Consider the following 27,506-nt stretch of genomic DNA (forward strand, 5'->3'; position numbering starts at 1 on the left):
TGGCATAAGGGGGCTTCTGGTAATCTGTTTCTTGATATGGATGTTCACCTTGTAAAATTTTAATGAGCTGTACTCTCAAGGTGTGTGTGCTTTTCTGTATGTATGTTATACTTCAATAAAAAGGCTTACATAAAAAAAAGAAAAATATATCAAATTGAATTAAAATCTTCCAGCAGCCCAATAATTCAAAGAAATACTTACATGTTTTCCCATTACAACAGAGTACAATGTCATTTACCCAATCGGTATGGTGTTCCATAGATGCTATATATGGATCTTGCTGAAATTAAAAGAAAAATCATAAAAATGTCTTTAGTCTATATTAGAGGATAAAATATATCACAAATTATAGATATGTTTATATTCTTCAATTAATGTGACACACTGCTCTAAGGTCTTAAAATTGACAACTGAATTCAGAGCAGAATTTCATCAAACAACTGATGCTTCCATATGACAGATATAAACAGAAGTTTTGTTTCAGGACAGTTTTATTACTGATGAAAGTCTAGGTTTCCAGGAAAAATGCTTAATTTTTATGCCCTGAGTTAGTGAAGGCAACAAGATCTGGGCTAGGCACTGTGTGTGACACGAGTGCAATAGGAAGGAGTTCACTAGAAAGGACAGGACATGAACAAATCTGCAGGCTGGGGGGATCTGACTCAGTAGTGGTGAAGGCTCAAAGCAGACAGCAGGGACAGAAAGGAAGCTGATGAGAGTGGTGAGAAGCGTAGCCGGACTGCAGAGGGGGAGGCACGCTTCTGCTCTTAGCTTCCTACTGCTGTTTTTACCTGTGGACTAAACATTTTGTCAAAGTATCTACAGTCCTTCAGAGAAGAAATGGAAGCCAAGGGCTAAAGGATCATCATTTCAATTCAGTAACTCAAGATTTTTCTATTCCTCTCACTTGGTTTAATCACCAGGAGAGGCCTTTTAAAGAAGAGTATTTGGCTATATCCTACACCTAAGACAGGCAAGTTCAAGATGATTCATGGGCAAAAAGAATAGCTCTCTACAAGTCTAGTTGAGAAATGATGCTATTCAATCTTGTCATAAAAATGAGGACCAGAAAGTGATGTCTGAGGGCAGGATAGGCAGCTTTCTAATTCTTCCAGGCTAGTTCTTGTTTTCTCCTTAATTTGTTTGAAATACTGTAAATTTCCAGGAAAGTGACATTCCAATTCAAATATAAGTTCCAAAAAGCATTTCAGAGCCATAGTTTTCTTACTTTCCATGTTTTTAACATTGGGCCACCACTGTTTCCACTGGTTAAAGAATTCAAAGCCCACTGGACCAAAGTCCATTTAAAGAAACTATCCAGGAACCGTGCAAAGTAGTGGTTCCTTTTCGGATGGAACATCAGACTTGTAGAGCTTGCTAAAAGACACAGACTTTTAAAATGACAAGGTCTAACATCAGGGTTTCAGGGTTAGATTGCGTTCTAACTCTCTGTCATGAACTAGCTACTTAACCATGGGTTTCTCTGAGTCCGTTTTCCCATCTATGAAAATGGATCTTAATATCTGCCTTGAAGGATTATTAAAACCATATTGGATACGAAAGTGCTAAGTGTCTGGTACATAGCTAGGAGTTCAAGAAATGCTCCTTCTTCTTCCCTGAATCTCCTTTCTATGTCATTCATAATACAGGCATTCAAACAAAATACAAAAAGAGCTCCTTTCCATTTGACTGGGGATTTATCTTCACATATCATTAAGTCCTGCTCCTGTTTTCATATTTTTACACCAACTTTATACTATATAATAAGGCCCTATGGGTTTTGCGGGCACCCTAATCACTTTTAAATGAAGAGATCAAATACTTGTTCAAGGTTAATTATAAATGTAAAAGCATATTCAATCTTTTTTTAGTAACACTGAAAAGGGATGCAAGAAAGCTTTTTGGGAACATATTTAAAACAGAAAAATAAATTGTTGAAAAGAAGCTCCCTACCAGACAAATCTCTTTGTTCCTTTGCAGTAAAGGGCTCTTATCACAAACCTAGTTTATAGAGTCCCTGCCTTAGCTAAAACACTTCTGAAACTCCCCTGGGGTGTTTTTCTCAGAAGCTGACTGAATTCTGGTTGCAGTGTCTTTATTTATAGAGTGTACCAAATAACTCAGTGCTCAAAGAGATTAAATCTGAAACTTTGAAAGGCACCATATTAGACAGACCAAAACTTATTGAGTATAGATTTAAAATATAAACTCAATCCCTGACTTACCTTGTGCTGATTGACACTCCATATTCTTATGATGGAGTCTCGACCTGCCGTGAAAAGTCTGTTTAGTGCTGGGTCCAGCTGCAGGGCATTGACCCCATTTCGGTTGTACTTCTCCACTTCATCTCGAATAACATAGGAAACCTGACAAATATGTCAAGATTGGCTGTTTATGAAGTTACAAAACATGTGATAATAAAATGTAGCCTTCTAGTGGCCAATCTGAAATTCAAAATCCCATGTTTTCTAATATAAAACTTATTTCCCAATCCAATAAAAACTTTATTTTACTCTATAGAGACTGAAGGGCTGAGGAGAGAAGAGTGACATTAATAATAGCGTAGACCAAGATAAGCAAGTTTGAGGCTAAACCACTGCAAATATCTCCTAACTGGACTTTCTCTCCTACCCTTGTTTGTCTTTAATCCATTATTCACAAAGCAGCTGGATGAATCTTTAAAACATAAATAGAAATATCTTTTAAAAACGTAAATAGGAATATTGCTCCCTGTTCAAAAACCCCTCTGGCTGCTTACTCCACTAGACTCAGGATTGGATCTGGACTCCTCAAGCGCCTCTCCTGCCCCTCATCCTTGCTCACTGCTCCCACTCCTTGCACACACTGTGCCTCCAGACGGGCACATGTGCTGGTCCCCTCTCTCTAGAAGCTCTTCCTCCCACTCTGTCTGGCTAACTCCTACTGCAGTCTTTAGATTTCTGTTGAAATGATGTTTCCTCAAAAAGACCTTCTCTGACCTGCTAAGTAAAATGAGGTTTTGCCCTCCAATAACACACTAAACTTTTCTTTCAGAGAACTTTTCCCTACTCTGTTATGGTTGGTAACTTCTGTCTGCTCCATGAGAAAACTCAAGAGAATCAACCAAAAGCAATTACAATTAAGAAAAACTCAACAAGCTGGCTGGCAGCCAAAAGCAAAACTTTTCTGTTCTAATGAAATAACCAGTTAAGATATAATGGGGGGAGGGGGACCCTATTTACAATAGCAACAAAAATAAATATCTAGAAATTCATTTTGCAAAGGAGATACATAATCAACAGGACAAGGTACATAAAAGAAAACTTGAATAAAGGAGACATACCATATTAGTACAGGAAGTAGTACAGGAAGGTAGTACAGGAAGATTCAAAATAAACAATTTTTTCCTAACTTTGTGATTTTAACCCAACTGTGGTCAGAGTCTCACTGGATTTCTTTCTAGAAGTTGACAAAATATATACCAATAGTACAATGTTTTGAGGGGACTACCCAGTCACTTTTTTAAATGAAAGGATATTCTTTAAAGATCTTAAAAGGTATTATAAAGCTACCAGAATTACAAAGGAGGACCACAATAGGAATATATAAAAGGATCAATGAAACAAAACAAAATTCAGAAACATATTTTCCCATTATACATTTTTTATTTTGATATAAACAGATTTTGAAACAATGAGGGCATGATAAATTATTTAATAAATTATCTAGGAACATCTAGTGATTCTATTGCAAAAAATAATATCCTCTCTCCAAATCTTAAACCAAAGTGAATTTTCATATGGACTAAAGATTGAAATTTAATAAACTAATCATGAAAATACTTGCAAGTATTTACACAGTCTCTACATAGAGAAGGCTCTGGTAACGTGACAAGAAAGACCACAATCTTTGCAAAAGAAAAGGGCAATGCTGATCTGACCAAACACAAGCCAAAACTTTCTACACATACACAAATGTTCACAGCAGCATTATTCACAATAGCCAAAAAATGGAAACAACTCAAATGTCCATCAACTGAAAAATCCGCAGACAGTAGATTAATGGTTTCCAGGGACTTGGGGAAGAGGAGAATGGGGAATGACTACTATGGTGTACAGGATTTCTTTTTGGGGGTGATGAAGATGTTCTGGAATTAGGTGGTCAATGCACTTTGCGAATATATTAAGAATCACTGAGTTGTATACTTTAAAAAGGTAAATTTATGTGAATTTTATCTCATTAAAGCTGTTATTTAAAACAAAGCAAACTTCTGAATGTCAAAAAAATAACATGAGCAAGGTTACAAGGCAAACACCTAACTGGGGAAAAAATGAATACAAAAGACAAAAGTTTACTCTTGACAACATACAAAGATTCCTTAGATAACAATAAGAAAAAGTCAACCTCTCCAACAGAAAGAGGAACAGAGATCACGAAGAGGAAATTTTTTTAAAAGAAAAGAAAATGGCCAACAAACACATAAATAATAAAAGATGTGAAAAGGGCCAAGGTTGTATACACAAAGACAAGGATGTTGTTTTAACCCGGCCTTTCGGTGCAAGTAACTGTAACTGAAATCTACTCAAACAAGCTTAAATTTTTTTAAAAATGGAGAATTTAAGATGAGAATTTAACAAGGATATCTAACAGAGCTCAAGGGCAGGAAATTCAATCATGACTCATAAGAGACATTTTAAAAATAAAATCATGGCACTTCTCTACTGAAGCTTTTCACTGCACTTAAAGTCAAGTCCAAATTCCTCACATGCTTTGGTTCTACCCTGCAAACTCACACTCACCTCAAACTAACTTCCCCTATGCTCTCTGATGACAGTCGCACTAAACTCCTTCCTGTTCCTCAAACACATCAAGTTCTTTCCCATCCTAGGACCTTCAGATTTACTTTTCCCTGTGCCAAGAAGATTCCTCACCTCTCCAATCCCCACAAGAATACTATTCTCCCAGCTTTCATTTTGGCTGACTAACCCTCACCCTCACCCTCCAGGTCTTAGCAGAAAAGTAATCTCCTCTAAAAGGCCTTCCCTGATCTCCTTCCCCTATCACCTCCCCTACTCCATTTCTTCTACAGTTCTTACCACACTGCATATTTATCTTTTTTGCTATATCGTCTCCATTAGAATAAAAGCTGCAAGAGGGCAAGGAACTTGTCTGCCTTGTTCCTCCCACCACAGTATCCTTATTATAGTATCTGGCATATAAAAGACATCTCATAAATATTTTTTGCATGAATCAGATACTGAAAAACCATCAGGAAACAAGCTGGCTTCAATGTTAGTTTCAGTCTCTCTTAATGCCTCTTCCTCTGGGGCTTCAAGTCTCCTTATCAGCTTTTCTCAGTACATTTCTTATTTAACGAAGATGAGGTAGCATATATGAATCTTGATTTTCAAATTCTGGGAGATGATCTGATTGGCCCAGTAGGAAAGGGTCAGAGAATAACAACATGATTGTCAGTCCTCATTCCAGGTGGCAAGGAATTCTCAGCAAAACAAGTTTGGACCAATCTCTTTAAGGGCATCTATTACAGATGTGTGATTAAAAACAGCAAATAACTAGAAGTATCCTACCTAGTTGGGTAAATTTTGGCACACACATCTGTAAAAGAGAATACTATTTAATCATTAAAAATGTTGGTGTAACTCTAGACTGATTAATATGGGAAGAAACCCAGGGTATATTTAAGTGAAGTATGCATGGTCTAACACAGTAGTGTATAATAATCATTACTGTAAAAATGCTGCATAATATTAAATATACATATATTTAAAAATAAACACACAAATTTAGAAGGATATACATGTATAAAACTACCAGTAGTTATTCCTGAGTGATGGAATTATGGTGACTGTCACTCACTCATGCCTTTTTAATACAGTATGAATGTTTTATAATAGGCATATATTACTTAGTTTTTTGAATTTATAATTTAATTCTTATCCAACTAATTCTTGCCTGTATTCAGAAAATCAAATAGTACTGAAAGACAATAATGAAAAACCATCTCCCTACTGTCTGGTTAAGACTCCCCATACCCAGTCTTAATCCTTAGAGGTAATTAATTTCAACTCTCGGTTGTTTCTATTAGATAGCTACTGCATTTCTCGAAATATTGTGCTTATCCTTATCCATTTTAGACATTGCCTATTTACTCAAGCTATGGTAGGTTAGGATGTAGCTCTGAAACTTCCCTCAGTAATTCTTCCCTCTACTCTTCTGATATCGATAGATCTATCACTGTTTTTGGTTGATTAAATAATCAGTGCTACACTGTTGGACTGTAATTGCTATCTACTGACTAGCCAAGTACTATATTATGAATACATTTCCTTCCTCAGAGAGCTCTTCATTTTCCCTAGAGTTCCTTCTTTCCTTCAATGGCTCCCTCTACTTTAACTCCGATTTTCTTGAATTACTGCAGCATATTAGATAGTCCAGCAAGAACCCACCTCCAACCCCCACTTTCCCACAAGGCTTCCCCCTCAGAATCCCCCACATTCTCACTCTAATCTGGGCTGGCTGCCCTCTCAGTCTGCTGGCACAGTTGTCACCTTCGGTGCTTCCCTTTACTGCTTTTCTGGGTTAGAGCCACTGTTTCCTGAATTCCAATGTCTCTTTTCCTTGTTCACTTCCCAGTTTGGCAGAAGTACATCCCCAGGACCTTAAGAAACTAACATAGAAAAAGGTACACGGGAGGTGACTTAGCTGTTGCATGTCTGAAAAGGTCATTACCTTTACACTTGATTTGGCAGGATAAAGAAGTCCACGTAGAAAAAAACTCAGCTTTTGAAAGCACTACTCTAACTTTCTCTAGTATCCAGTGCTGCCACTGAATTCAATGCCAATTCTGTTTCACTCAACTTTAAGGTGATCCCATTTTCATTCTCTCCTGCACCACAACCTATACAGCCCAAGATTTTAGGATCTTCTCTTTTTACTTGGTGGGGTATTTTTTGAGGGGGTTCTTTATCATGATAATTTTTGGTCATTTTTTTTTAATTAATAGCTACTTTATTTATTTATTTATTTATTTATTTTTAGCTGTGTTGGGTCTTCGTTTCGTGCGAGGGCTTTCTCTAGTTGCGGCAAGCGGGGGCCACTCTTCATCGCGGTGCGCGGGCCTCTCACTATCGCGGCCCCTCCCGTTGCAGGGCACAGGCTCCAGACGCACAGGCTCAGCAGTTGTGGCTCACAGGCCCAGTTGCTCCGTGGCATGTGGGATCTTCCCAGACCAGGGCTCGAACCCGTGTCCCCTGCATTAGCAGGCAGATTCTCAACCACTGCGCCACCAGGGAAGCCCAATTTTTGGTCATTTTATCATTAATTTTGCTGTGCACTTTGAAAGCCCTTTCAATCTAGAAACTTTCAGCTCTGGGAAATCTTACATCACTTCATTAATAACTATCTCTGTTTTCTTTGCTCCTTCTTAAACTCTCATCAGTCAGATGTTGGAACTTTCAAACTGATCCTTCATCTTTTATGCATTCTATACTATCTATCTCTTTTTGCTTACTTTTGTAAGACTTCCTTTATTATTTCATAACTCTATTAATTTTTTTTGTAAATTTTAGTATGATGGACAAAATAGGAACAATAACTCCAATAAGAAAATGGCTAGGTCAATTATGGTCCATCCATTCTATGTAGTCATTAAAGAATAAATTACATACAATGATATATTCCAAGACATATCACATTAAAAACTTGTTAAAGAAACAAAAATTGGCTGTAGACAGAAGAAAAATAGGATTCAAGTCTTTCAACAAACACTGATTAAGCATCCACCAGTTGCCAGGCTCTATTCTAAATGCTGAGGATACAGTAGTGAGCACAGAAGCCCTCCTGGAGCTTTCATTCTAGTGGGGGAAAGACAGTAAGTGAAGTTTTTTTTCTCAAGATATAGGCAAGCTTTGCAGGCAGAAGAGATGGAAGTAAAAAGAAGAGTAGGAGGTGCTGGACACAGAAGCAATAAATGAGTGAACAAAGTCCTGGAAAAACTTCATTTAGGCAAAGTCAAGAGTACAGGCAAAGGCAGAGAAGATGAGGACTCATCTCTGCCTTGATTTGCTTAAAAAAAAAGGGGGGGGGGAGGAAGAGAAGGTACTATAAGGACTCTGCAAGGGATGGGAAGCCAGAAGCCAGACCTTCAGTAGGAAGTATGCATTTGGAAGAGACAATTAAAGGGACTCTGACAGGGAGAAAAATGACAGGGTATTCCCCCAGCAGCAATATCCAGTTAGGTTATGCTAGGAAAGCCTGCTCCCAAGCTCATTCAGGTTGGTGGCTGAATTCAGCTCCCTGTAGTTGTAGGCCCGAGGGCCCTGTTTCCTTGCTGGCTTTCAGCCAGGGCTTCATCCTTGCTCCTGGAGGCTGCCTGAAATCCTCATGCTTTCTATGTGCCTTCTCCTGCAACAGGAGGGCCCCCCTCACGTCTCACATTTTTCTGACTTTGTCCTCCAGCGGAGAAAGTTCTCTGCTTTTTAAGGGCTCACATGATTAGATTGGGCCCACTGGGATAATCCAGGATAATCCTCCTATTTTAAGGTCTGTAACGTTAATTATATCTGCAAAATCCTTTTTATCATATAACCACAAAATATGCATAAATTCCAGGGATTAGGGCATGGACATTTGGCAGTGGGGGGGGCGGGCATTCTGCCTACCACAGTAACAATTTTTTGTATGAAAACAAATATGGATATATTACAGAATGAGTACAAAATCACAATATTTTTAAGAAAAGAAAGGAGACTTAAAAGCATTTCAGGCTCACAAAGAGGACACTCTGGGCTATTCCCCCAGGCTTCCCTGAGGTGTGCATTAACTCATTTCCACTTGGATGTCTAATAGACATCTTAATCACGGCATGTCCCAAACTGAGCTCCTGACAGTCCTCTCCAAATGAGCTTTTCCTGTCTTCCTCATTGATGATGTTAATGGCAACTCCATTCTTCCAGTTGCTCAGGCCCAAAACCTTAGTGCCAGCCTTACTTCAACTTCTCTCATCTCACATCCTGTCAGCAAGTTCTGTCATCCAGAATTCAACCAATTTTCACCACCTTGGGTGGAGCCACTACCACATAGCACCTGGATTTCTTAAATAGCTACTGGTCTCTCTGCTCTGCCCTTGCTCACCTGCAGTCAGGTGATCCTGAGAAAACACATTTCTTCTGCACAAAATCCACCAAATGCTTCCTACCTCACTCAGGAGTAAAAGCCAAAGCCCTACTATGGCCTGTACTGCTCTACATGATTTGGCCTGCAGTTACCTCTCTGATTTCAGCTCCTACTCCCTTCCCCTCACTCACTCCATGGCAACCACAATGGCAACTTTATTATTCCACAAATAGGCCACGTACATTCCCACCTCAGGACCTTTGTGTTTGATATTCTCACTGGAATGCTCTTCCCCCAAGTAGCAATCTCATTTCTCTTAGATTCTTACTCAAAAGTCAGCTTCTGAGCAAGGCTTTCTCTGACCACCACAAAAAAAATTTCACTTTCCCTCCTCTGCTGCTTATCATTAATCATTTTTTGACATTTAAAGGTTATTTTTCCCCCAACATCGTATCATGAAAAATTCAGAGAACATATAAACGTTGGAAGAATTACACAGCAACATCCATATGTCCATATGGATATATTCTACAATGAACATTTTCTATCCATTTGAACATACCCATCCATTTGATCCACATCATTTTTCAATGGCTTTCAAATTAAGTTGCGCATCATTAATAATATTTCCTCCTAAGTACTTCAGCATGTATATCATTGACCAGAGTTCATTATTTATTTATGGCTCCTTTTTCAAAGGTAAGATTTACATTCAGTGAAATGTACATGTCTTAAGTATACATAGATACGTCTGACAAATTAATACACCTGTGTAATACAAAATTCTACCAAGATATATACATCACCACCCTAGAAAGTTCCCTCATCCTCTTCCCAACCTCTACACCCCACCCCCGGACAATCTAGAACTGACCCTTTTCACCACAGATTAATTTTGCCTGTTCTGTAACACCTTATAAAGGGAACCACACAGCTCTTTTCTGTAAGGCTACTTCTAGCTCTCAGGTTACATCAGGCTAAATTTGGCCAAGAAAAATTGGCCAAATATGAATAATTCTTACATGTGTTTTTCCTGTTCAATCCCGTGGACCATGACTTTCTGCTTGTACCTATGTTTCGAGAGTGCTGATTTTAAAAAGTATTCTAAAAAGCAGTCTTGCAAATAAAAATAGGACACTTTCTAGCCTGACTTCTCTTAGTCAGGGGTTAGTAAAAAACTTCTACAGAGGTTAGTAAAAAACCACCCAAGGGCCAAATCCAGGCCAAAGTCTGTTTTGTAAACAAAGTTTTACTGGAACACAGCCACACCTATTCATTTGGGTACTGTCCTATTGCTGGTTCCACGTTATAACGGCGGAGTTGAGTGGTTACGAAACAGGAGAATGGCCTGCAAAGCCTAAAATATTAACACCTGGCCCTTTAGAGAAAAAGTTTACTGACCCCTGTTCTACTGGATATCATATTGGCACCGAATTTTTTATTACCCATCCTATATAAAAAGTAACTCACCTTGGACATATGGCTAATTTATAAGGGTCTTTCCTTGAGAAACCAGGATTTGGCATCATCCTACTGCTACCTTAAGAAAGTCCTGAAGATTAAACAACCCAGTATTGGGGCTCAGAATGAGGAGTAAAGACCACGCTGAGCTCTGACTAGGTCTAGAATAACTAAATATTTGGCAGGCAAAGGGGATTAGTACTGGTAGAATAGACATTTGTTGGTTGCCTCTATACTCCCCACTGCTCCCCAATATCTTCCTCAAGGCAAGCAAATGCCAGAAGAAATTGTGTAGGGACTATTTAAGAGACTGTTACCATGGATAGTATGGGGAAAGGATTTGAGATCTAGAACAGGTGCAGCCACCATGCCACCAAGAGGGAAGACCTAGATCTAGGAGTTTGGGAATAGGAGAGGACAACCTGGAGGCAGCCCAATAGTAAAGGTGACTTTACATCACTCCTCAGGGTACAGAGTCACAGTGAATCTGCTGGTTCAAGATTTGCATGAAGCTAGCACCACCTCTTGAGTTATCATTTATATGAGCCAATACATATGTTTATTGTGTGAACCTGGTTATGTTGAATTTGGGGTCATTTCCAACCAAAAGAATCATCTTGTTATGAAAGACCAAGTATTTACACTCTTGAAACAACACTGAGTACTAGGGCATGGTTATTGCTCCTAAACCAGGAACACTAGTGACTTTTGTCCAACCTCATTCCAAGAGTTCTGAAGCAAGTAAGGAAAAGAGGCCACAGCTGAAGGAAAGATGGAGACAGACAGCCAACCAACAGACCCACATTGTTGGAAAATCATAACATTAAAGGGATTGCCAGGGACTGAAAAGACTTGCTTTGATATCCTGATTACCAGGAGAGAGCTGCATCATATATCTAAATTCACACATTTGTCTGATCATGTTTCGGACAATCACAAATCCACCCCTCCTCCTCATACTCACCTCCAGTCTCCTTAGAAGTTGAAGATGGTAGGACATGTGCTCATTCTTCATTATGTCTATAATTAATAAGTAGTATGCTTGGACCCTTCTCCACTGGTTATTTATCAATATTATAAGTCTCAACGGTTCTTTCTGGCCTACTATTTGATAACGGAGCTCAGGGCTACTGCCTCTTGGTACAAGAAACAGACAGCCAAGAGGCAAAATAAATTTCTGTAGCCATTTATATTTTTTCCAAAATGGAAAGATTTTTTTTTTAATTTATAAGAGCAAAGAATGTTGTAAAAAGTTAAAAAATATAAAGATTCATATATTTTAAAGTAAAAGATATTCTGTTTCCCACCTTACCAATAATCACATAATGTAATACTCCAGAGATAATCACTGTTGATATCCTTCCAGACTTTGAAAATGCCTTATTTCCTTTGTGGAAATGGGACCATGCTATGTTGATTTCCTATTTTGACTTCTGGACACGTTTCCTTTTTAATAATATAAATCTAGCTTATCTTTTAATTGCAAACTAATCTACTATATGAATGTACCTAACTTATCTGCCAATTGACTACTGATAAACATTTAGATTTTTGTTTTTCACAATGACAGCATTCCTATAATAAACACCCTTGCATAACGAGAGAAAGATATATGCATATGTACTTCTGTAAAACAATTTTTTAGACAAGGAATTGCTGGGTCAAAGGAAATGTGTATTTAAAAATCTGACAAACAGGAAGACACGAAACATGAATACCATGACTCCACTTCGAGTAAAAAAATCACCTAAGTCGGGTACACACACACACGAAACAGTATAGAACATTAGTTTTCAACCAGCAACAACTGTGACCTCCAGGGGACATCTGAAAATGTCTAGAGTCAATTTTCGTTGTCACAACTGGGAAGGTGCCAGTGTCTAGTGGGAAGGCAGGATGATGGAAAACAACAGTCCTCCCACAATTAAGAATTATCCAGCCCAAGATGTCAATAGGGCTCTCAGTGAAAAACCCTTAGCTAGGATTATATCTCATAGTCTTCAAAGCAGTTTTCTTTGAAGAGTGGAAGACAATTATCATTTACACTTTTGTTTGTGGGTTTTTTTTTTTTTTGCAATGAACATGCACTAGTTTAAAAAACACTTCCATAAACAAAAGTTCTCCCTTGTGTTGAAATAAAATCAATCTCTGTGGCTTCTCATATTGGTTCTACACCTTAAAGACAAATTCTGAAAGCAGCTAACAAGACTCATTGAATCTTCTCTTCAGCAGACTGATCTTAGATGGTTCTTCTCAATGCTATTCCTAGGAAATAGCTTCAAGTCACTTCACCAATCTGATTGCTATACCTATTAAGAACAAGGTACTAAGTGCTGATCCCCAAACTCTAGTTTTGTACTCTGATCAGTGAAGAGTCAAATGATCATCTTTTTCATTCTGCATACAATGGCTCATATTCAGCTTATTAAAACACTCAGTTTTTCCACACATGCTGCAGCTAATTTACATTTTCCCCATCCAGGACTTTTATATTGCCTTTTAAGTCTAAATGCAAGAAACTAAGACACTTGATTAACTCTCCTTACTACCCTAAGGAATGTACCTACCACTCTAGTGTCTAGAATACAATCAAGTTACAATTTTGAGTTACATTTTAGTCAGGAACAGACATTCTCACCACCTGACTTGGATGCTGGGGTTACTTAAATCCCATCACTGATGCACTTAAAAATCACCAACAAGGTATGCTATTTTAGATTCTTATTAATGTCACTCAATTCAACAAACATCTAGTGAGTGCCTAGGACACTGTACTGATCAATGAGATCAATAAAACAAAGAAGTGAACTGGCCAGAAGACTTTATGGCCTACAGCCATTTCCTCAATGAAGGAACCCCTTGTCCGGACTACCTATTAAACACTCACTGATTTCAACCTGTAGAACTACATATAATGCTGTGTTTTATAAAGAAAGCTTGGGTGTTACTTATTCCTGTACTCTCTCAATTCTTTGCACATTTTGGGGCCTAAACTAAGTGCTCAGTAAATGTTTAATAAGTGCACCGTACTGTCACCACTACATACAACATACCTGCAGGTAAACACCTGTAATAGGGCTTTTACTCCTTAGATCGTTGAAAATAATAGCAATAACGCTTAAACGTACCCAAAACAAAACTGGATTCACGAAGGCATAAAGCACACACGGGCGGGTTAGGTAACTCTTTACCCTTGAATAATACATTAGAGAAACAGAAAGAAAGATTCAAGGATGCACTCTGAAGAAGAAATGGTGAAGACGAAATTAAATTCCAAAACATTGAAAATTATAATTCCCCCACTAACACCAGCATACACCCACGTCATTTCCACCTTGGGGGTGGGGGGAAGCTCCCGCATAAAAGGAGGCAGGGGGCTCCCACATGCAAGACCCCTGCTCAAAAACCCGGCAGGGCTCCGCAGCCCCGCCGCAGCCCCGCCACGCCCCCGCACGGGGCCACTCACTCCGCTGCCCGCCCCGCGGGGAAGCTCCCGCAGGCCTCCGCTCCGACGCCGCTGGGCACAGCGCTTGGGAGACAGGGAAGGGAGGCAGATGGGCGGGGAACGAGCCCAGCCCGACCACGCAAGCCCAAGCCTACGAAACAGTGGACGACCGGCAACCCCAGGCTCCCAACCGCGCGCCCAAGGGTCCCGGGACGGGACCCCGGCGGGTCCAGTCTGCCGCCCCCCGCCCCTTCCTCAAGCCGTTAGAGCCGCAGCCCCACCCCTAGCCGCCGGCCGCGCCCCGTCCCGCTCGCCCCAAGCCGCTACCTCGGCCGACCGCGGCCCGAGGTATCTGCTCGCTGGAGGTGGGCCCGGGGATGCCAGCCACGCCCGGGAGGTCGAGGAGCCGGGGTCCCCTACCTGCACTTTCCTCCGCCCTGCCGTGTTCTGCCGGTGATGGGCCGCCATCTTGCATGTTGACACTCGTACGTCATTTCCGGCAGTGGCTTGGACCGGGCGGATGTACCGCCTCTTCCCCTTTGGCCGAGGCCTGGTGGAGTTTTCCTCAGGGAATCTTTCTTGCTGTGGCCGGTGACCCTGTGGTGCGGCAGAAGCACTTAAAAACCGTTGCGTGCGTATAATGCTGGCGGAGAGAGAGCCACTTTGTGACGCAAGGGAGCAATCTGTATCCAGCTCTGTGTGGGCCTGGACCCTGGCTTGCGCTGTTCTCCTCAGAGGCCGAAGTAGACATAAGAAAAGCCCTGAAAGAATTACTGCTGGAGATGGGCGCCTTGGACTCCACCTCCACTCCCTCAAACATTCGTGAGCAGCCAAGGGAACCGGCATATTTGCCATGAAGTACCTAAAAAAGGCGGAGAATTATAAACTGGCCTGGGGAGGAGAAATAGAAAGGTTTGCAAAGGAGGTGGCCCCATCTTAAGGAGGCGCACAGTATTCGTTTAAATAAGAGATGGGGAATTCCCTGGCGGTCCTGGTTAGGACTCAGGGGCCAAAAAAAAAATTGATGTTATAAGAAGGCAAAAAATACACACTAGTTAAAATTGTTTACAGCCGGACTTACCTGGTGATCCAGTGGTTAAGACTTTGAGCTTCCACTGCAGGGGGCATGGTTTTGATCCCTTGTCGGGGGGAAATAAGATCCCGCATGACCCACGGCAAAAAAAAAAAAAAAAAAATGTTGACAGAGACAACTAAATCCCAAATCCTGAAGGAGTTGGGGCTCACTCTAGTATCTGGTTTAAATCATCTCTTATACTGGGACAGTTAGACCTTTCTGGATGAAGGTTTGACCTGAGGAAATTTTCCTGACACTAATTATAAGTCTTGATGGTCCAAGGCTAATTATTTGGCCAGTTGGTCAAGGACATGGAAAGAGCACGATTGGAGAACTGGTGACAAGGAAGCCTTGGGAAGGGATATGGTGATGGACTTTGCAGAATGAATCTTAAGAGTCATATGGATGAAATGAACAGCTTTGTGGATTAAACTCAGCCTCCTTTTCCAGGCTCAGTGGACTCATGAATGAAATGGTGATGATAACAAGGTTGGAGCTGTGCATGGGATCACCAAGCCACTGCTGAGCGTTCAGGCTGCTAGCAGCAGTGAGCAGTCCTGAGCTGGTGATATGCCTCATGCTCCAGGAAGACCAGCCAACCACTTGGAGGCAAGCGGATTCCATTGGCCCTCCCCGTCATCGAGGAAGTGGTAGTTATTTGTCCTCTCTGAAATACACTAAGTTTAAATTTGCTTTCCTTGATTGCTGTGCTCTGTCAGCACCACCATCTGGGAACTTCCTGAATGCTTTATGCACTGTCATTGTGTCTGACACCATATTGCTTCTGATCAAGAAATTCACTCTGTAATGAAAGAAGCAATGCAGTGGGCTGTTGCCCATAGAATTCATTGGTCTAATTGTATAGTCTATCACCAAGAAGCACCTGGTCTTATTGAAGTCTTACTTATGGTGCTTTCTGGAAAATAACCCTTTTTGATGCTGTTTTATAGGATGCAGTATATGCCTTGAACTAGTGTCCAATATTTGGCACTCTTTCTTCCTGTTCCTGTTATCTATTGCTGTATAACCACCCCAAAACTTGGTCGTTTAAAGCAACTTCAACATTTACTTTGCCTACAAATCTGTAATTTATGCAGGGCTCAGTGGGGACAGCTTATCTCTGTTCCACTTTCCACTTGATGCCAGTTGGGGCAGCTAAAAAGTTGGCAGCTGGAATCATCTAAAGGCCCACTCCTTTACATGTCTGGTGACTGATGCTGAATCTGTGGGCAGAACACCTACTCATGGCCTTTTCACAGTGCTGTTTGGCTCCTCACAACATAGTAGCTGGGTTCCAAGGGCAAGCATGCCAGGAGAGAGAAATCCAGGTGGGAACTGTAATGCCTTTTCTAAACTAACAGTGGAAGTCCTGCAGTGTCACTTCAAACCACATTCAGTTCATAGAACTTAGTCACTAAGGCTGCTGATATCTAAGGAGACTCCTTTTTTTAAAATGAGAGAAATGTCAAAGAATTTGTGGATATGTTTTAAAACCACTGCATTTCCAAAGGTAAAATTAGTGGATTTAGGAACAAAGAGATATTATACCTAATGTCCCCCAATTACAATTTTTTAAACTGCCATTCTCTGAGATTCTGGACTTTGCTGGTTTAGAGGTTTTGTTACCAAAGAAAGGAATTCCTCCAACAAGGCTGAACAATGGTTCTACTGATTTGGAGCTGGGACTGCCACCTAACCATTTTACATGTCTTGTGTCACTGAATAGGCAAGAGAAGGAGAAGAGCAAGGTTATGGTTTTGGTGGAAGTAATTAACCCTGATCATGAAGCAGAAATAGGTTTGCTGATATAGCTTTAAACAGATAGGTCCATCAAACACTCAGATCCCTTAGAAATGAAGGTATTGGTTGAAGGTAAAGGGACAACAGAATAGCTGGTGGAAAAAGGAAGTCATAAAGGGAAGTGAAATTCTCATGATCAGGGGAAGAAATGAGAGCAGTCATGTTTCCTTTCCTTTCTTGATGTATCATGTATACTTTTAAGTGTTTTAACTTATTTTCTTTCTTTACCCTTTACTTCACTATTATATGTGGGGTGTGCTATTGTTGGTAAACTTCATTATTTAGTAGGTTGCAGAGGAAAAGATAGCAACTAGAGGTTGTAGACTTAGAAATGGATGATGGATGTGGTAATTGATGAAACATTGGGTTGACTCTTTTGGAGGGTGACAGAGTGAGTGCATCTTTGACTGTGTAAAGGATAGTTGCACTGTTTTAAGTGACAACTTTTTTTGAAGTATAAGCATTGAAAGCAGTGGTTATATTGGTGTTGGGCAGCCAAAGGGATGACTTTACATTTGCTATTTTTGTGGCTTTATTTTCTGCTGTCCATCATTTGAGTTCTCTTTCTGTGTTTGGGGAATTCCCCACTATGTGTCTTGGTGGTGGTGAGCACTGCTTACAGAAAGTGAGAAAGACAGTTACTAAGTTTTTCTAGCCTTCTTATAGCAAGAGTGTATGCATGTGACCTCAGCTTGATTAATCCGATGACATCTTGACTGCAACTTGGTGAGAAACTCTGAGGCAGCACTATTCAGCTAAACTGCTCCCAAATTCATGCCACTGCAGAAACTGTGTGAGATAATAAATGTTTGTTGTTGTGGGATAATTTATTATGCAGCAATAAATAACTAATGCACCCTCCCTTCTCCATGAGGAGGGGAAATGTCACAGCACTTTCACAACTTTACAAAGATAGTCTCATCATCAGCTTCTTCAATCTCCATTTAATTCTTTGTCTTTTCTTGTGTAACTGTCAGGAGGCTTATCCTGGCAGAATTCCTTCATCAGTCTCTTAGAATTTTCTCCATAGGAAGATTGGTACCTTTATTCAAAATGTAAGAAGCCTCGACACCTACTGTATTTTTCTCAGTTTTTGAGACCTCTGTTTAAAGTCCTAGGCAACATGAAAACTTTAACATCCTGAAAAAAAATCCACATACGTATTAAATAAAAATACAATCGATTTTAAAAGTAAATAAGAGTTCTAGAAGGCTTCTACTTCCAAATAATTCAGACTGGTTCTTGTTAAATCTTACTCTGGAGGTTGACCCTTCCCTCTGTCAGTTACCTTTCAATTAACTTCTTACATCTTCAGTTTTTTAAATCTATAAAATGGAATCACAACAGTACCTATTTCATATGGTTCTTATGAAATAACCTTACCACAGTACCTGGTAGGTAGGAGATATTCGGTATACTTTAGGTATTATTTTTAATCATCACCTTGCTCAGGAAACATTGCCAGAATGTTATAATAACATTACCAAAATGTTGTAATTTCCCAGGATAGATTTTCTCCTGTTTTAGATAATGTAGGCTCTATCACTTTTTAAAGTTTTCAAACCAGCTTGAAATTTCATCTTTTGTTCTTGCCTACTTTCTTGTTTTCAACAGCCTGGAAAAAGATTCATGAAATGATAAGGCCTTTTAACAGATTTGTCCACATGTTTAAATACATGTTCTCTGGCTCCATGATCAATCCATTTACTGAAGGAAGTGAAGGTGACCAGGTATGTCTTTGAACCAAACCCCCATTGGGGGGAGACATGAATGTTTTCATGTTTTTTGTTTTATTTGTTTAAGAGGAATTAATATGTTTTGAAAATTTGTTTAAAAGCACACAGTCGTAGCGCCTTGGTTCGCAGCTACTACTGTCTGCTAGTGCTTAATGCATTAATTTGGATATTTTAAAGATGAATTTTAAAAAGAATAAAATTTTAAGCCTCATGCAGGTAATGTGGAAGTGCTAAATAAACTTTGTAATGCAAGCCTGTCATGCTATCAACCAGCTTCATGGAGAAATTGAGAGGCTGCATTATGTCCTTATAATTCTTTAATGATTCTCTAAAACAATGCTTCCTTAAAGAAATAGGGTGTTATGATATATAATAGACTCTAAGATCATAATTAAATAAACATGCGTAAGTGAAACAATATTATATAAGTAAACCTAGAGACTCAGAATGCTTAAGATGTTTATGTCAAAAGTTGTATGCTAGTTTATGTCTTGTCAGCAAATCCTCAGGTTTAAATACAGTCTTAGAAGGCTTTACTGAGTGACTCCTTATTCAACGTTAACTTATTTCTGAACACACTGGGAAAAAAGTATCCTTTAGTTCTTTTTACTTCTTTCTGTCTATATTTTTGCACGCCAATATTAGAAATAGAAATCAGTTTCTTCCGTTCCAAAAATGTTTTGACCTTGTCTAGCTTTCCCACTGGAGGGCAGTAGAGAACTATCCAAGCCATCCCTGATTTTGCACCTCACTGGCTCTAATGTGTGACAAGTCAGACCTTAAAATCCTTGGTACTTATTTCCTACTGAGAAAATGTCATAATCAAAGTACGTTTTTAGAAAGCCTGTTCACTCCCAGAAAAAACCATAATTGATTGTGGGAATAAAAGAAAATAAAGCAAAATGAATGCATTTATAAGTATTTACTAAGTGGACAAAAAAAATTAAACCTACATCACAAATGTACTTTTAAAAAATTTTTATTTATTTATTAATTTATTTATTATTTTTGGCTGCGTCGGGTCTTTGTTGCGGCATGCGGGATCTTTTGTTGCGCTGCGGGGGCTCTTCGTTGTAGTGTGCGGGCTTAGTTCCTCTGCGGCATGTGGAATCTTAGTTCCGAGACCAGGGATCGAACCTGCGTCCCCTGCATTGGAAAGCGGATTCTTTGCCACTGGACCACCAGGGAAGTCCCACAAATGTACTTTTTTGTGGTGGAATTTTTGTACAGGAGCTGAACTGCCTGAGACTTCCTAAAATACTAGTCCAAAAAAGTACAGTGTATGTGAATCTTACTCCAAAACTTTGACATATAAGTATATCATATTAGCTTATTGAAATTATTTATAATTCTGAGCTCCCAGACAGCCAAAATGATGGAAAAGTCAACCTCAGTTATTGTTAAGACTCCCCTGACTACCTTGATCCACCGTTAGGTCACTGACGAATGACCAGGAGTCATACGGGGAGGCACCAACAATCCTCAGGCCACAATGGTTAGTTCTGAGGTGCCCAGTGTCCTTTGAAAGTGGCCAGGCCTCTGTTCTTTTCCTCCACTGGGACTGGGGTTTTTTGTTATAGCTGGAAATCCTAGTGCCTAGGGCCCCACCCTTCTAAGATATGCAGCCATCATTGACCAGGGTCTGTCACCAACCGGGATGCTTTCAACAGTGGTCACAGGTCTTTACTCTTTGTAGAACCTCTCTTCCTGCTTTCACTGACCTCTCTGCCCTACAAAGAGTATGGATTTTTCCCCCTGTACACCCTTTCCCACCTAGATTTGCAGCTTAAGCTCTTCAGTGAGCTTGGGCTTTCATTAAAGGCAAGACAAGAGGTAGTCTTTAAGCTTCAGGACCGCTATTACAAACCACTCCTGAGATCAGCAAGCACTATGGACTGGCAACCATCAGCAGAAGATGGGGGAAGGAGGGAAGACTGCTGCAAAAATAAAGTACCCTCTAATGTCTCAACAAATTATCCTCCACAGAAGCTAGAACCCAAGACAATTATTTTCCTGGTAATCTCCCTATAGAAACCACAGGTATTCTTTATGCCTCCAAACACCTTTAAACTGCATTCAAAATTAGGGTTGTGAGTCTGGAAATCTTTCTTTGCTAATCTGTTGTACATGAATGCCTGCAGAAGCCTTTGAATGCTAAATGCTGTGGGAGGGGTAGTTTCCATGGTAACTTTTCAGTGCACTCTTTTTCTTGCACTTCAATTAGATCTTCATAGCTGAGCGGTTGTGAATGAGAAGGTAACAGCTCAGTCACATCTAGAGGGCTGGAGAGTTGCAGCCTTTCTAGATGCAGCTATATTCTCAGTCCACTGAGTTGTACTACGCTTGTCTTGCCCCATCTCTTCATGGTACCCCAGCACCACAATGGGAAAATATATTTGCAACACACATGACAAAAGGCCAATTTCCTTAATATACCAAGAGAGCATACAAGTTAATATGAACAATACCAAAACACTATGGAAAAAAATGAGCAAAGGACATAAATAGGCAGCTTATAGAAAAAGAAAATTAATGGCTTACATTGTATGAAAATGTGTTTAATCTCATTCATAATGAAGGAAATACATATTTAAATAAGATTCCATTTTTCACCTACCAGATTGGAAAAGATCTAAAAGTTTGATAATATACTGTGTTCAGAGAATGTGGAAAACCCATCATTTTAGAGACTCTTCGTGGGAGGGTAAATTGGTATAATCTCCTTGGAGGGTGATTTAGCAGTTTCTCTTCTAGAAATTCATCCTACAAGTGCAATTACATTTAACTTAAAAATACAAGTAAAAGAATATTTATTGATGCATTGTTGAAGCAAATGACTGGGACCGATTAAATGAGTTGATACATCCAGACAGTTATTCACACTGGACAATGAGGGACAGAAGTAAAGTTGTGTTTTCCTTAAATCCCAGAGTTGTATGTTCAGCCTATATGTGAAATGCTGTTAAAGGATAATTCTTAAAAAAAAAAAAAGTAAAATCATGACTCTCATGCAGATATAAAATGAACAAGTGTTAAAGATTTCATTTTGCTCACAATGAAGGACTGTTGTCAAACCTAAGTTTGTGTGCCCAACGCACAGTGAGGCCAAACAAACGAAAACGTCGGCTTTTGGAACAGGAAAGGTTTATTGCAAGGGCCAAGCAAGGAGAATGGGCTGCTTGTGCTCAAAAGACCCGAACTCCCCAATGGCTTCCAGGCAAGGGTTTTAAAAGATATTGTTAGGGGATAGGGTCGTGGGATGCCTGATCAGCTCCTGAACCTTCTTCTGATTGGTTGGTGGTGAGGTAACAGGGTGATGTGTTAGGAATCTCAGCCTTCTGGTTCCAACCAGTCTGGGGTCTAGTGCTTGTGGTCAGCATGTAGTCACCATCCTCCACCTGGGTGAGGGTCTCAGTTTCTGCAGAATAACTCAAAGATATGGATCAGATTGTTATCTATATTCCTTCAGGAGGAACCAGGAGTCCTGTGACTCTCTTTTCCTAATCATTAACTGCTTGAGCCAGCTTTCTGGAACGTGGGGAAGGCCTGTGAGACTGAAGCCTTTTCCCCACAATCAAGAAACAGGGACATGGAAGGACTTTTATACTGAGGAGGGCTAGTCAGATGTCATAACTGGCTCAAAGGAGAAGTCAAGAAACACAGATTCATGTGCAATAAAGGAAGGTTGAAATGGATGTGCAAATGAGGGCCACACTGGTTTACTACCGGTGGGGGAGGTTGTCCCTGTACCTGACGGAATTGATATGTCTGTAGATAGGAGTTATTCTGCCTTGTTATCAGTTATCTATAATTTACAGAGTTGTAAAATAGCTCTCAGAGAAACAGAATCAGTAATGCTGCAGGGTTGACCACAGTATATAGTTTTCCATTTTCTGTACAAGATTTAAGTGATAAATGCAAGAAGTCTAACAGAATGTAAAATCCTTTGGTCCCAATTGTGTGTATGTGTGTGTGTGTATGACATTCAAGTATATGTACCTGAATATGGCATTGGTGGTATAGTGGTGAGCATAGCTGCCTTCCAAGTATGTGTACATATGTACATATATGTGTTCACATACACATTGACTATTTCTTGATGGAGACAGAGGAAATTGATAATTGTGTCTGACACTCGGCAGAGGGACTGAAAGTTGGGAATCTGAGTTGAAAGGGAAATCTATTTTTCACTGTATACCTTTTTATACTACTTGATTTTTTTTCTTTACTTTTGCCATGAACATTTTTTTCATGGCAAGGAAAAGGAAATCTTTCATAAACCTTAATGTGACAAACAATAAAGCAATGAATTATAGAAATGAAGCATTGCAGAAAATACAAGGGGAAATGGATAGAAATGCAATAGCCATGGAAGGGGAACCCTTAACAGACCTCTTTCAGGTCTTGGCAATTGAGCAGACTAAAAATAAGTAAGGATATAAAAAGCAGTTTTCAACATGGGCTGCCTATTAAGAACAATTAGGGAGCTTCCTTAGAAAAGCTTTTTTATTTCAAACATATGCAAGAGTAGACAGACTAATCTAATGAACCCACATGACCCACACCACCCAACTTCGACAGTTACCAATTCACGGCCAACTTTCCCCACCCACTTTTTCCCCTTCTATATGATACTGAAGCAAATCCCAGAAATCATATCATTTAACCTACACACATTTCCTCCAATGAGTATCTCTAAAATATAAGGATTCTTTTTAAAAAATATAATGACAATACCATTGTCACTTTTTTTATTTTTAATACGCTACGAACAAGTCTCAGTAAGTTTTATTTTTTTTACATCTTTATTGGAGTATAATTGCTTTACAATGTTGGGTTAGTTTCTGCTGTATAACAAAGTGAATCTGCTATATGCATACATATATCACCATATCTCCTCCCTCTTGTGTCTCCTTCCCACCCTCGCTATCTCACCCCTCTAGGTGGTCACAAAGCCCCAAGCTGATCTCCCTGTGTTATGTAGCTGCTTCCTACTAGCTATCTATTTTACATTTGGTAGTGTATATATGTCAATGCTACTCTCTCACTTCATCCTAGCTTATCCTACCCCCTCCCCGTGTCCTCAAGTCCATTCTCTACATCTGCATCTTTATTCCTGTCCTGCCCCTAAGTTCATCAGAACCTTTTTTTTTTTTTAGATTCCATATATATGTGCTAGCATATGGTATTTGTTTTTCTCTTTCTGACTTACTTCACTCTGTATGACAGACTCTAGGTCCATCCACCTCACTACAAATAACTCAATTTCTTTTCTTTTTACGGCTGAGTAATATTCCATTGTATATATGTGCCACATCTTCTTTATCCATTCATCTGTCGATGGACACTTAGGTTGCTTCCATGTCCTGGCTATTGTAAATAGTGCTGCAATGAACATTGTGGTGCATGGCTCCTTTTGAGTTATGGTTTTCTCAGGGTATATGCCCAGTAGCAGGATTGCTAGGTCATATGGTAGTTCTGTTTTTAGTTTTTTAAGGAACTTCCATAGTGTTCTCCATAGTGGCTGTATCAATTTACATTCCCACCAACAGTGCAAGGGGGTTCCCTTTTCTCCACACCCTCTCCAGCATTTATCGTTTGTAGATTTTTTGATGATGGCCATTCTGACCGGTGTGAGATGATATCTCATTGTAGTTTTGATTTGCATTTCTCTAATGATTAATGATGTTGAGCATTCTTTCATGTGTCTGTTGGCAATCAGTATATCTTCTTTGGAGAAATGTCTATTTAGATCTCCTGTCCAGTTTTGGATTGGGTTGTTTGTTTTTTTGATATTGAGCTGCATGAGCTGCCTGTATATTTTGGAGATTAATCCTTTGTCAGTTGTTTCATTTGCAAATATTTTCTCCCTTTCTGAGGGTTATCTTATGTCTTGTTTATGGTTCCCTTTGCTGTGCAAAAGCTTTTAAGTTTCATTAGGTCTCATTTGTTTATTTTTGTTTTTATTTCCATTTCTTTAGGAGGTGGGTCAAAAAGGATCTTGCTGTGATTTATGTCATGGAGTGTTCTTCCTATGTTTTGCTCTAAGAGTTTTATAGTGTCTGGCCTTACATTTAGGTCTTTAATCCACTTTGAGTTTATTTTTGTGTATGGTGTTAGGGAGTGTTTTAATTTCATTCTTCTACATGTAGCTGTCCAGTTTTCCCAGCACCACTTATTGAAGAGGCTGTCTTTGCTCCACTGTATACTCTTGCCTCCTTTATCAAAGAAAAGGTGACCATATGTCCGTGGGATTATCTCTGGGTTTCTATCCTGTTCCATTGGTCTATATTTCTGTTTTTGTGCCAGTACCATACTGTCTTGATTACTGTAGCTTTGCAGTATAGTCTGAAGTCCAGGAGCCTGATTCTTCCAGCTCCATTTTTCTTTCTCAAGATTACTTTGGCTATTTGGGGTCTTTTGTGTTTCCACACAAATTGTGAAATTTTTTGTTCTAGTTCTGTGGAAAATGCCATTGGTAGTTTGATAGGGATTGCATTGACAATACCATTATCACTTTTTTAAAAAATTAAAAATTCATAGGTACAATATCATTATCCCACCTAAAAAATAGCAGTAATTCCTTAACTTCATCAAAGATTCAGTATTAAAATTCCCAACTGTTTTATAAAGGTCATTTTTACAAATAGTTTTGTTTGAATTAGGATTTGAATAAGGTCCACACGTTTTGATTAGTTGATGTGTCTCTCAATTCTTTTATTGTAATCTATACATTACCTGGGGAGCTTCTAGAAAATATTGTAGTCCAGTCTTCATCCTGACAATGTTGAATTTTACCTGAGCCATGTGCTCCTGGAAAACAGGGACAGTTAAAGAAAGACACACACACACACACACACACACACACACACATGTGCGCGTACACACAGAGCCTCTTTTGTGTTCTGGAAAAGACTACAAAGAACCATCCTCTTCCATATGACTTAGGTAAGACTCACGTGTGCCCCCTTGTTTACCTATGACAAGACTAGACACAGACCCTCTAAGTTCCCATTCTTGGCCTCATAAATGATTAACAGAACTGCTTGTCCCCATTGACCAATCAGAACAAAATGCTTGTTAAACTTCGGTTAAGATTCTTTTCTCCAAGGTCCCTAAGCTTTAGCCCACACTCAATCTGAGCCAGCACACAGTCCTCCTTGTGAGCAAAAAAAGAATGAAGAGTGTAACTCACCATCCGGTTCTACAAGGGTGAGGTCACAACCCACTGCAGTCACCCACTGACAGTGCACAATGGGCCTTGAGGGGAATTCAGGATGAAAAAACAAAATGAGGCACTCTGTTCTTTGAATCAATGGGCCCCTAGATAGCTAAGATGCATATCTCAGGAAGAATTCCAATGACCCCAGCTTCTTGCATCTTCCCGTACATGGAAAAGCATTAAAATAATTAACTTGATTTTGTTTGCGATTAACATTAATCTTTTTAAAATTTTTTTGTGTTAATCTTTTGCCAAGATGTATGCTTGAGTTGTGTATATGTCTTAGCCAAAAAATTCATAAAAATACTGGCTCCTCTCCTACCTCTTTGGAGCAGTTTACTCAGAGCTACTGAATGGCTGGCTCCCAGGCTATAGTCCTCAGTAAGACCCTGAAAAAAACTTAAACTCACAACTCTCATGTTGTGCATTTTTCTTTAAGTCAACATCCTTAACAACCTCTCCTGAGAAAAGGCTGGCCTCAGGGTAAAACATTTTCTGATCTACTCCCATCAGGTCACTGTTGGGGCCCAGGGCAGACCACCCCAAAATACACCACAATGGCATGTTGATTATTTTTGAATTAAAGTTACTTAAGAAATGACCCATGCAAAAGGGACACTTTGACCTTTCTCTCTGTCCCCTGAAAACAGGAAATAAATATCCCTATGAAAGTTTCCCCTCCCTGTAGAAAGGTAATTCTTATCACCAGAGATAGGGAATTCAGGACTGAGAAGCCTATATAAGAAAACTTTGTTACTTCTTTACTAATTTACTACCCAAACCCAAACTATGCTTAAATTCCTTACTCATTAAGCACCCAAAGCCTAAGTTTCTTTGTTCTGTCAATTCCTCACAAATTTATTGTTTCTTTGTTTAAAAAATTTAAAAACTGCCTGCTTTGGCCACTTCTTAGGTCCCATTTCTATGAAACCTTGGTGTGCACAAATTAAAATTGGTTTCTTTTTTTCCTGTTAATCTTTGTGTCAACTTTATTATTAGTCCAGACACAGGAACTCAAGAAGGGTAGAGGGGGAAATTCCCTCTCCCCAACATCACTCTTTTACCCCACTCCTCCACACCTGGTTCTTTCTAGTCTTATTTACTCCTCTGTATAAAAGAAAAACTTTTTGCCTAATCTTTGAGGTCTTATGGTCAGAGCCTCTCCCTATTGGCAATAGCTCTCCTCCCCTTAGTGCAAAGGTCCATGCTGCCCCTCTTTGCAGTAATCCTTTTGAATAAAATCTCTCCTTACTAAATCTGGATTTGTTTTTTTACCTGACAATCTCCAGAAATATATTTTTCTCCAGTTGAATATAATATGAAATGAGATTTAAGAAGCACTCCTTAGAAGATGTGAACAATACAATTACTAGGATAATTTAATACATATGTATCTGTGTTAGTCTGTGTTCCTCCAAAAGGCAGATTCTGTGCAAGGTCTTGGTGCAGCTGGTTTATTTAGGAGGTCGTATCAGGAAGCACAAGAAAGAGAGCAGGGACGGTGAGACAGAAGGAGGAAAACCCCATCAGGATTCATAAGAGAGCAGGTTTCCCCGTGGGTAACTGAAGCTCAGTTCCTCTGAGGATTCTCTGAGGAACATGTGAAATGCACCTTAGATTTGTTCTCTCCAGGGACAGAAAAGACAGGGTGTT

General features: G+C 39.6%; 2 protein-coding genes across 2 annotated transcripts in view; one reads left to right on the top strand and one right to left on the bottom strand.

Moving 5' to 3' along the window:
* WDR48 (WD repeat domain 48) overlaps nucleotides 1-14,511 on the bottom strand; it is a 44,442-nt gene extending 29,931 nt beyond the window's left edge. Inside the window, exons 1-3 of the mRNA XM_059939401.1 lie at nucleotides 14,441-14,511; nucleotides 2,226-2,366; nucleotides 202-280 (exon numbers count right to left, since the gene is read on the bottom strand). Of these exons, the coding sequence (XP_059795384.1) occupies nucleotides 202-280; nucleotides 2,226-2,366; nucleotides 14,441-14,488 (268 nt within the window). The 5' untranslated portion in view covers nucleotides 14,489-14,511. The remainder of the gene's footprint in view (nucleotides 1-201; nucleotides 281-2,225; nucleotides 2,367-14,440) is intronic.
* A 64-nt stretch (nucleotides 14,512-14,575) lies between these two features.
* SCN11A (sodium voltage-gated channel alpha subunit 11) overlaps nucleotides 14,576-27,506 on the top strand; it is a 143,607-nt gene continuing 130,676 nt past the window's right edge. Inside the window, exons 1-2 of the mRNA XM_059939408.1 lie at nucleotides 14,576-15,745; nucleotides 18,510-18,625. Coding sequence (XP_059795391.1) covers nucleotides 15,673-15,745; nucleotides 18,510-18,625 — 189 coding nt within the window. The 5' untranslated portion in view covers nucleotides 14,576-15,672. The remainder of the gene's footprint in view (nucleotides 15,746-18,509; nucleotides 18,626-27,506) is intronic.

The sequence above is a fragment of the Balaenoptera ricei genome, chromosome 11 (assembly GCF_028023285.1).
Source record: "Balaenoptera ricei isolate mBalRic1 chromosome 11, mBalRic1.hap2, whole genome shotgun sequence".
Taxonomy (NCBI): domain Eukaryota; kingdom Metazoa; phylum Chordata; class Mammalia; order Artiodactyla; family Balaenopteridae; genus Balaenoptera; species Balaenoptera ricei.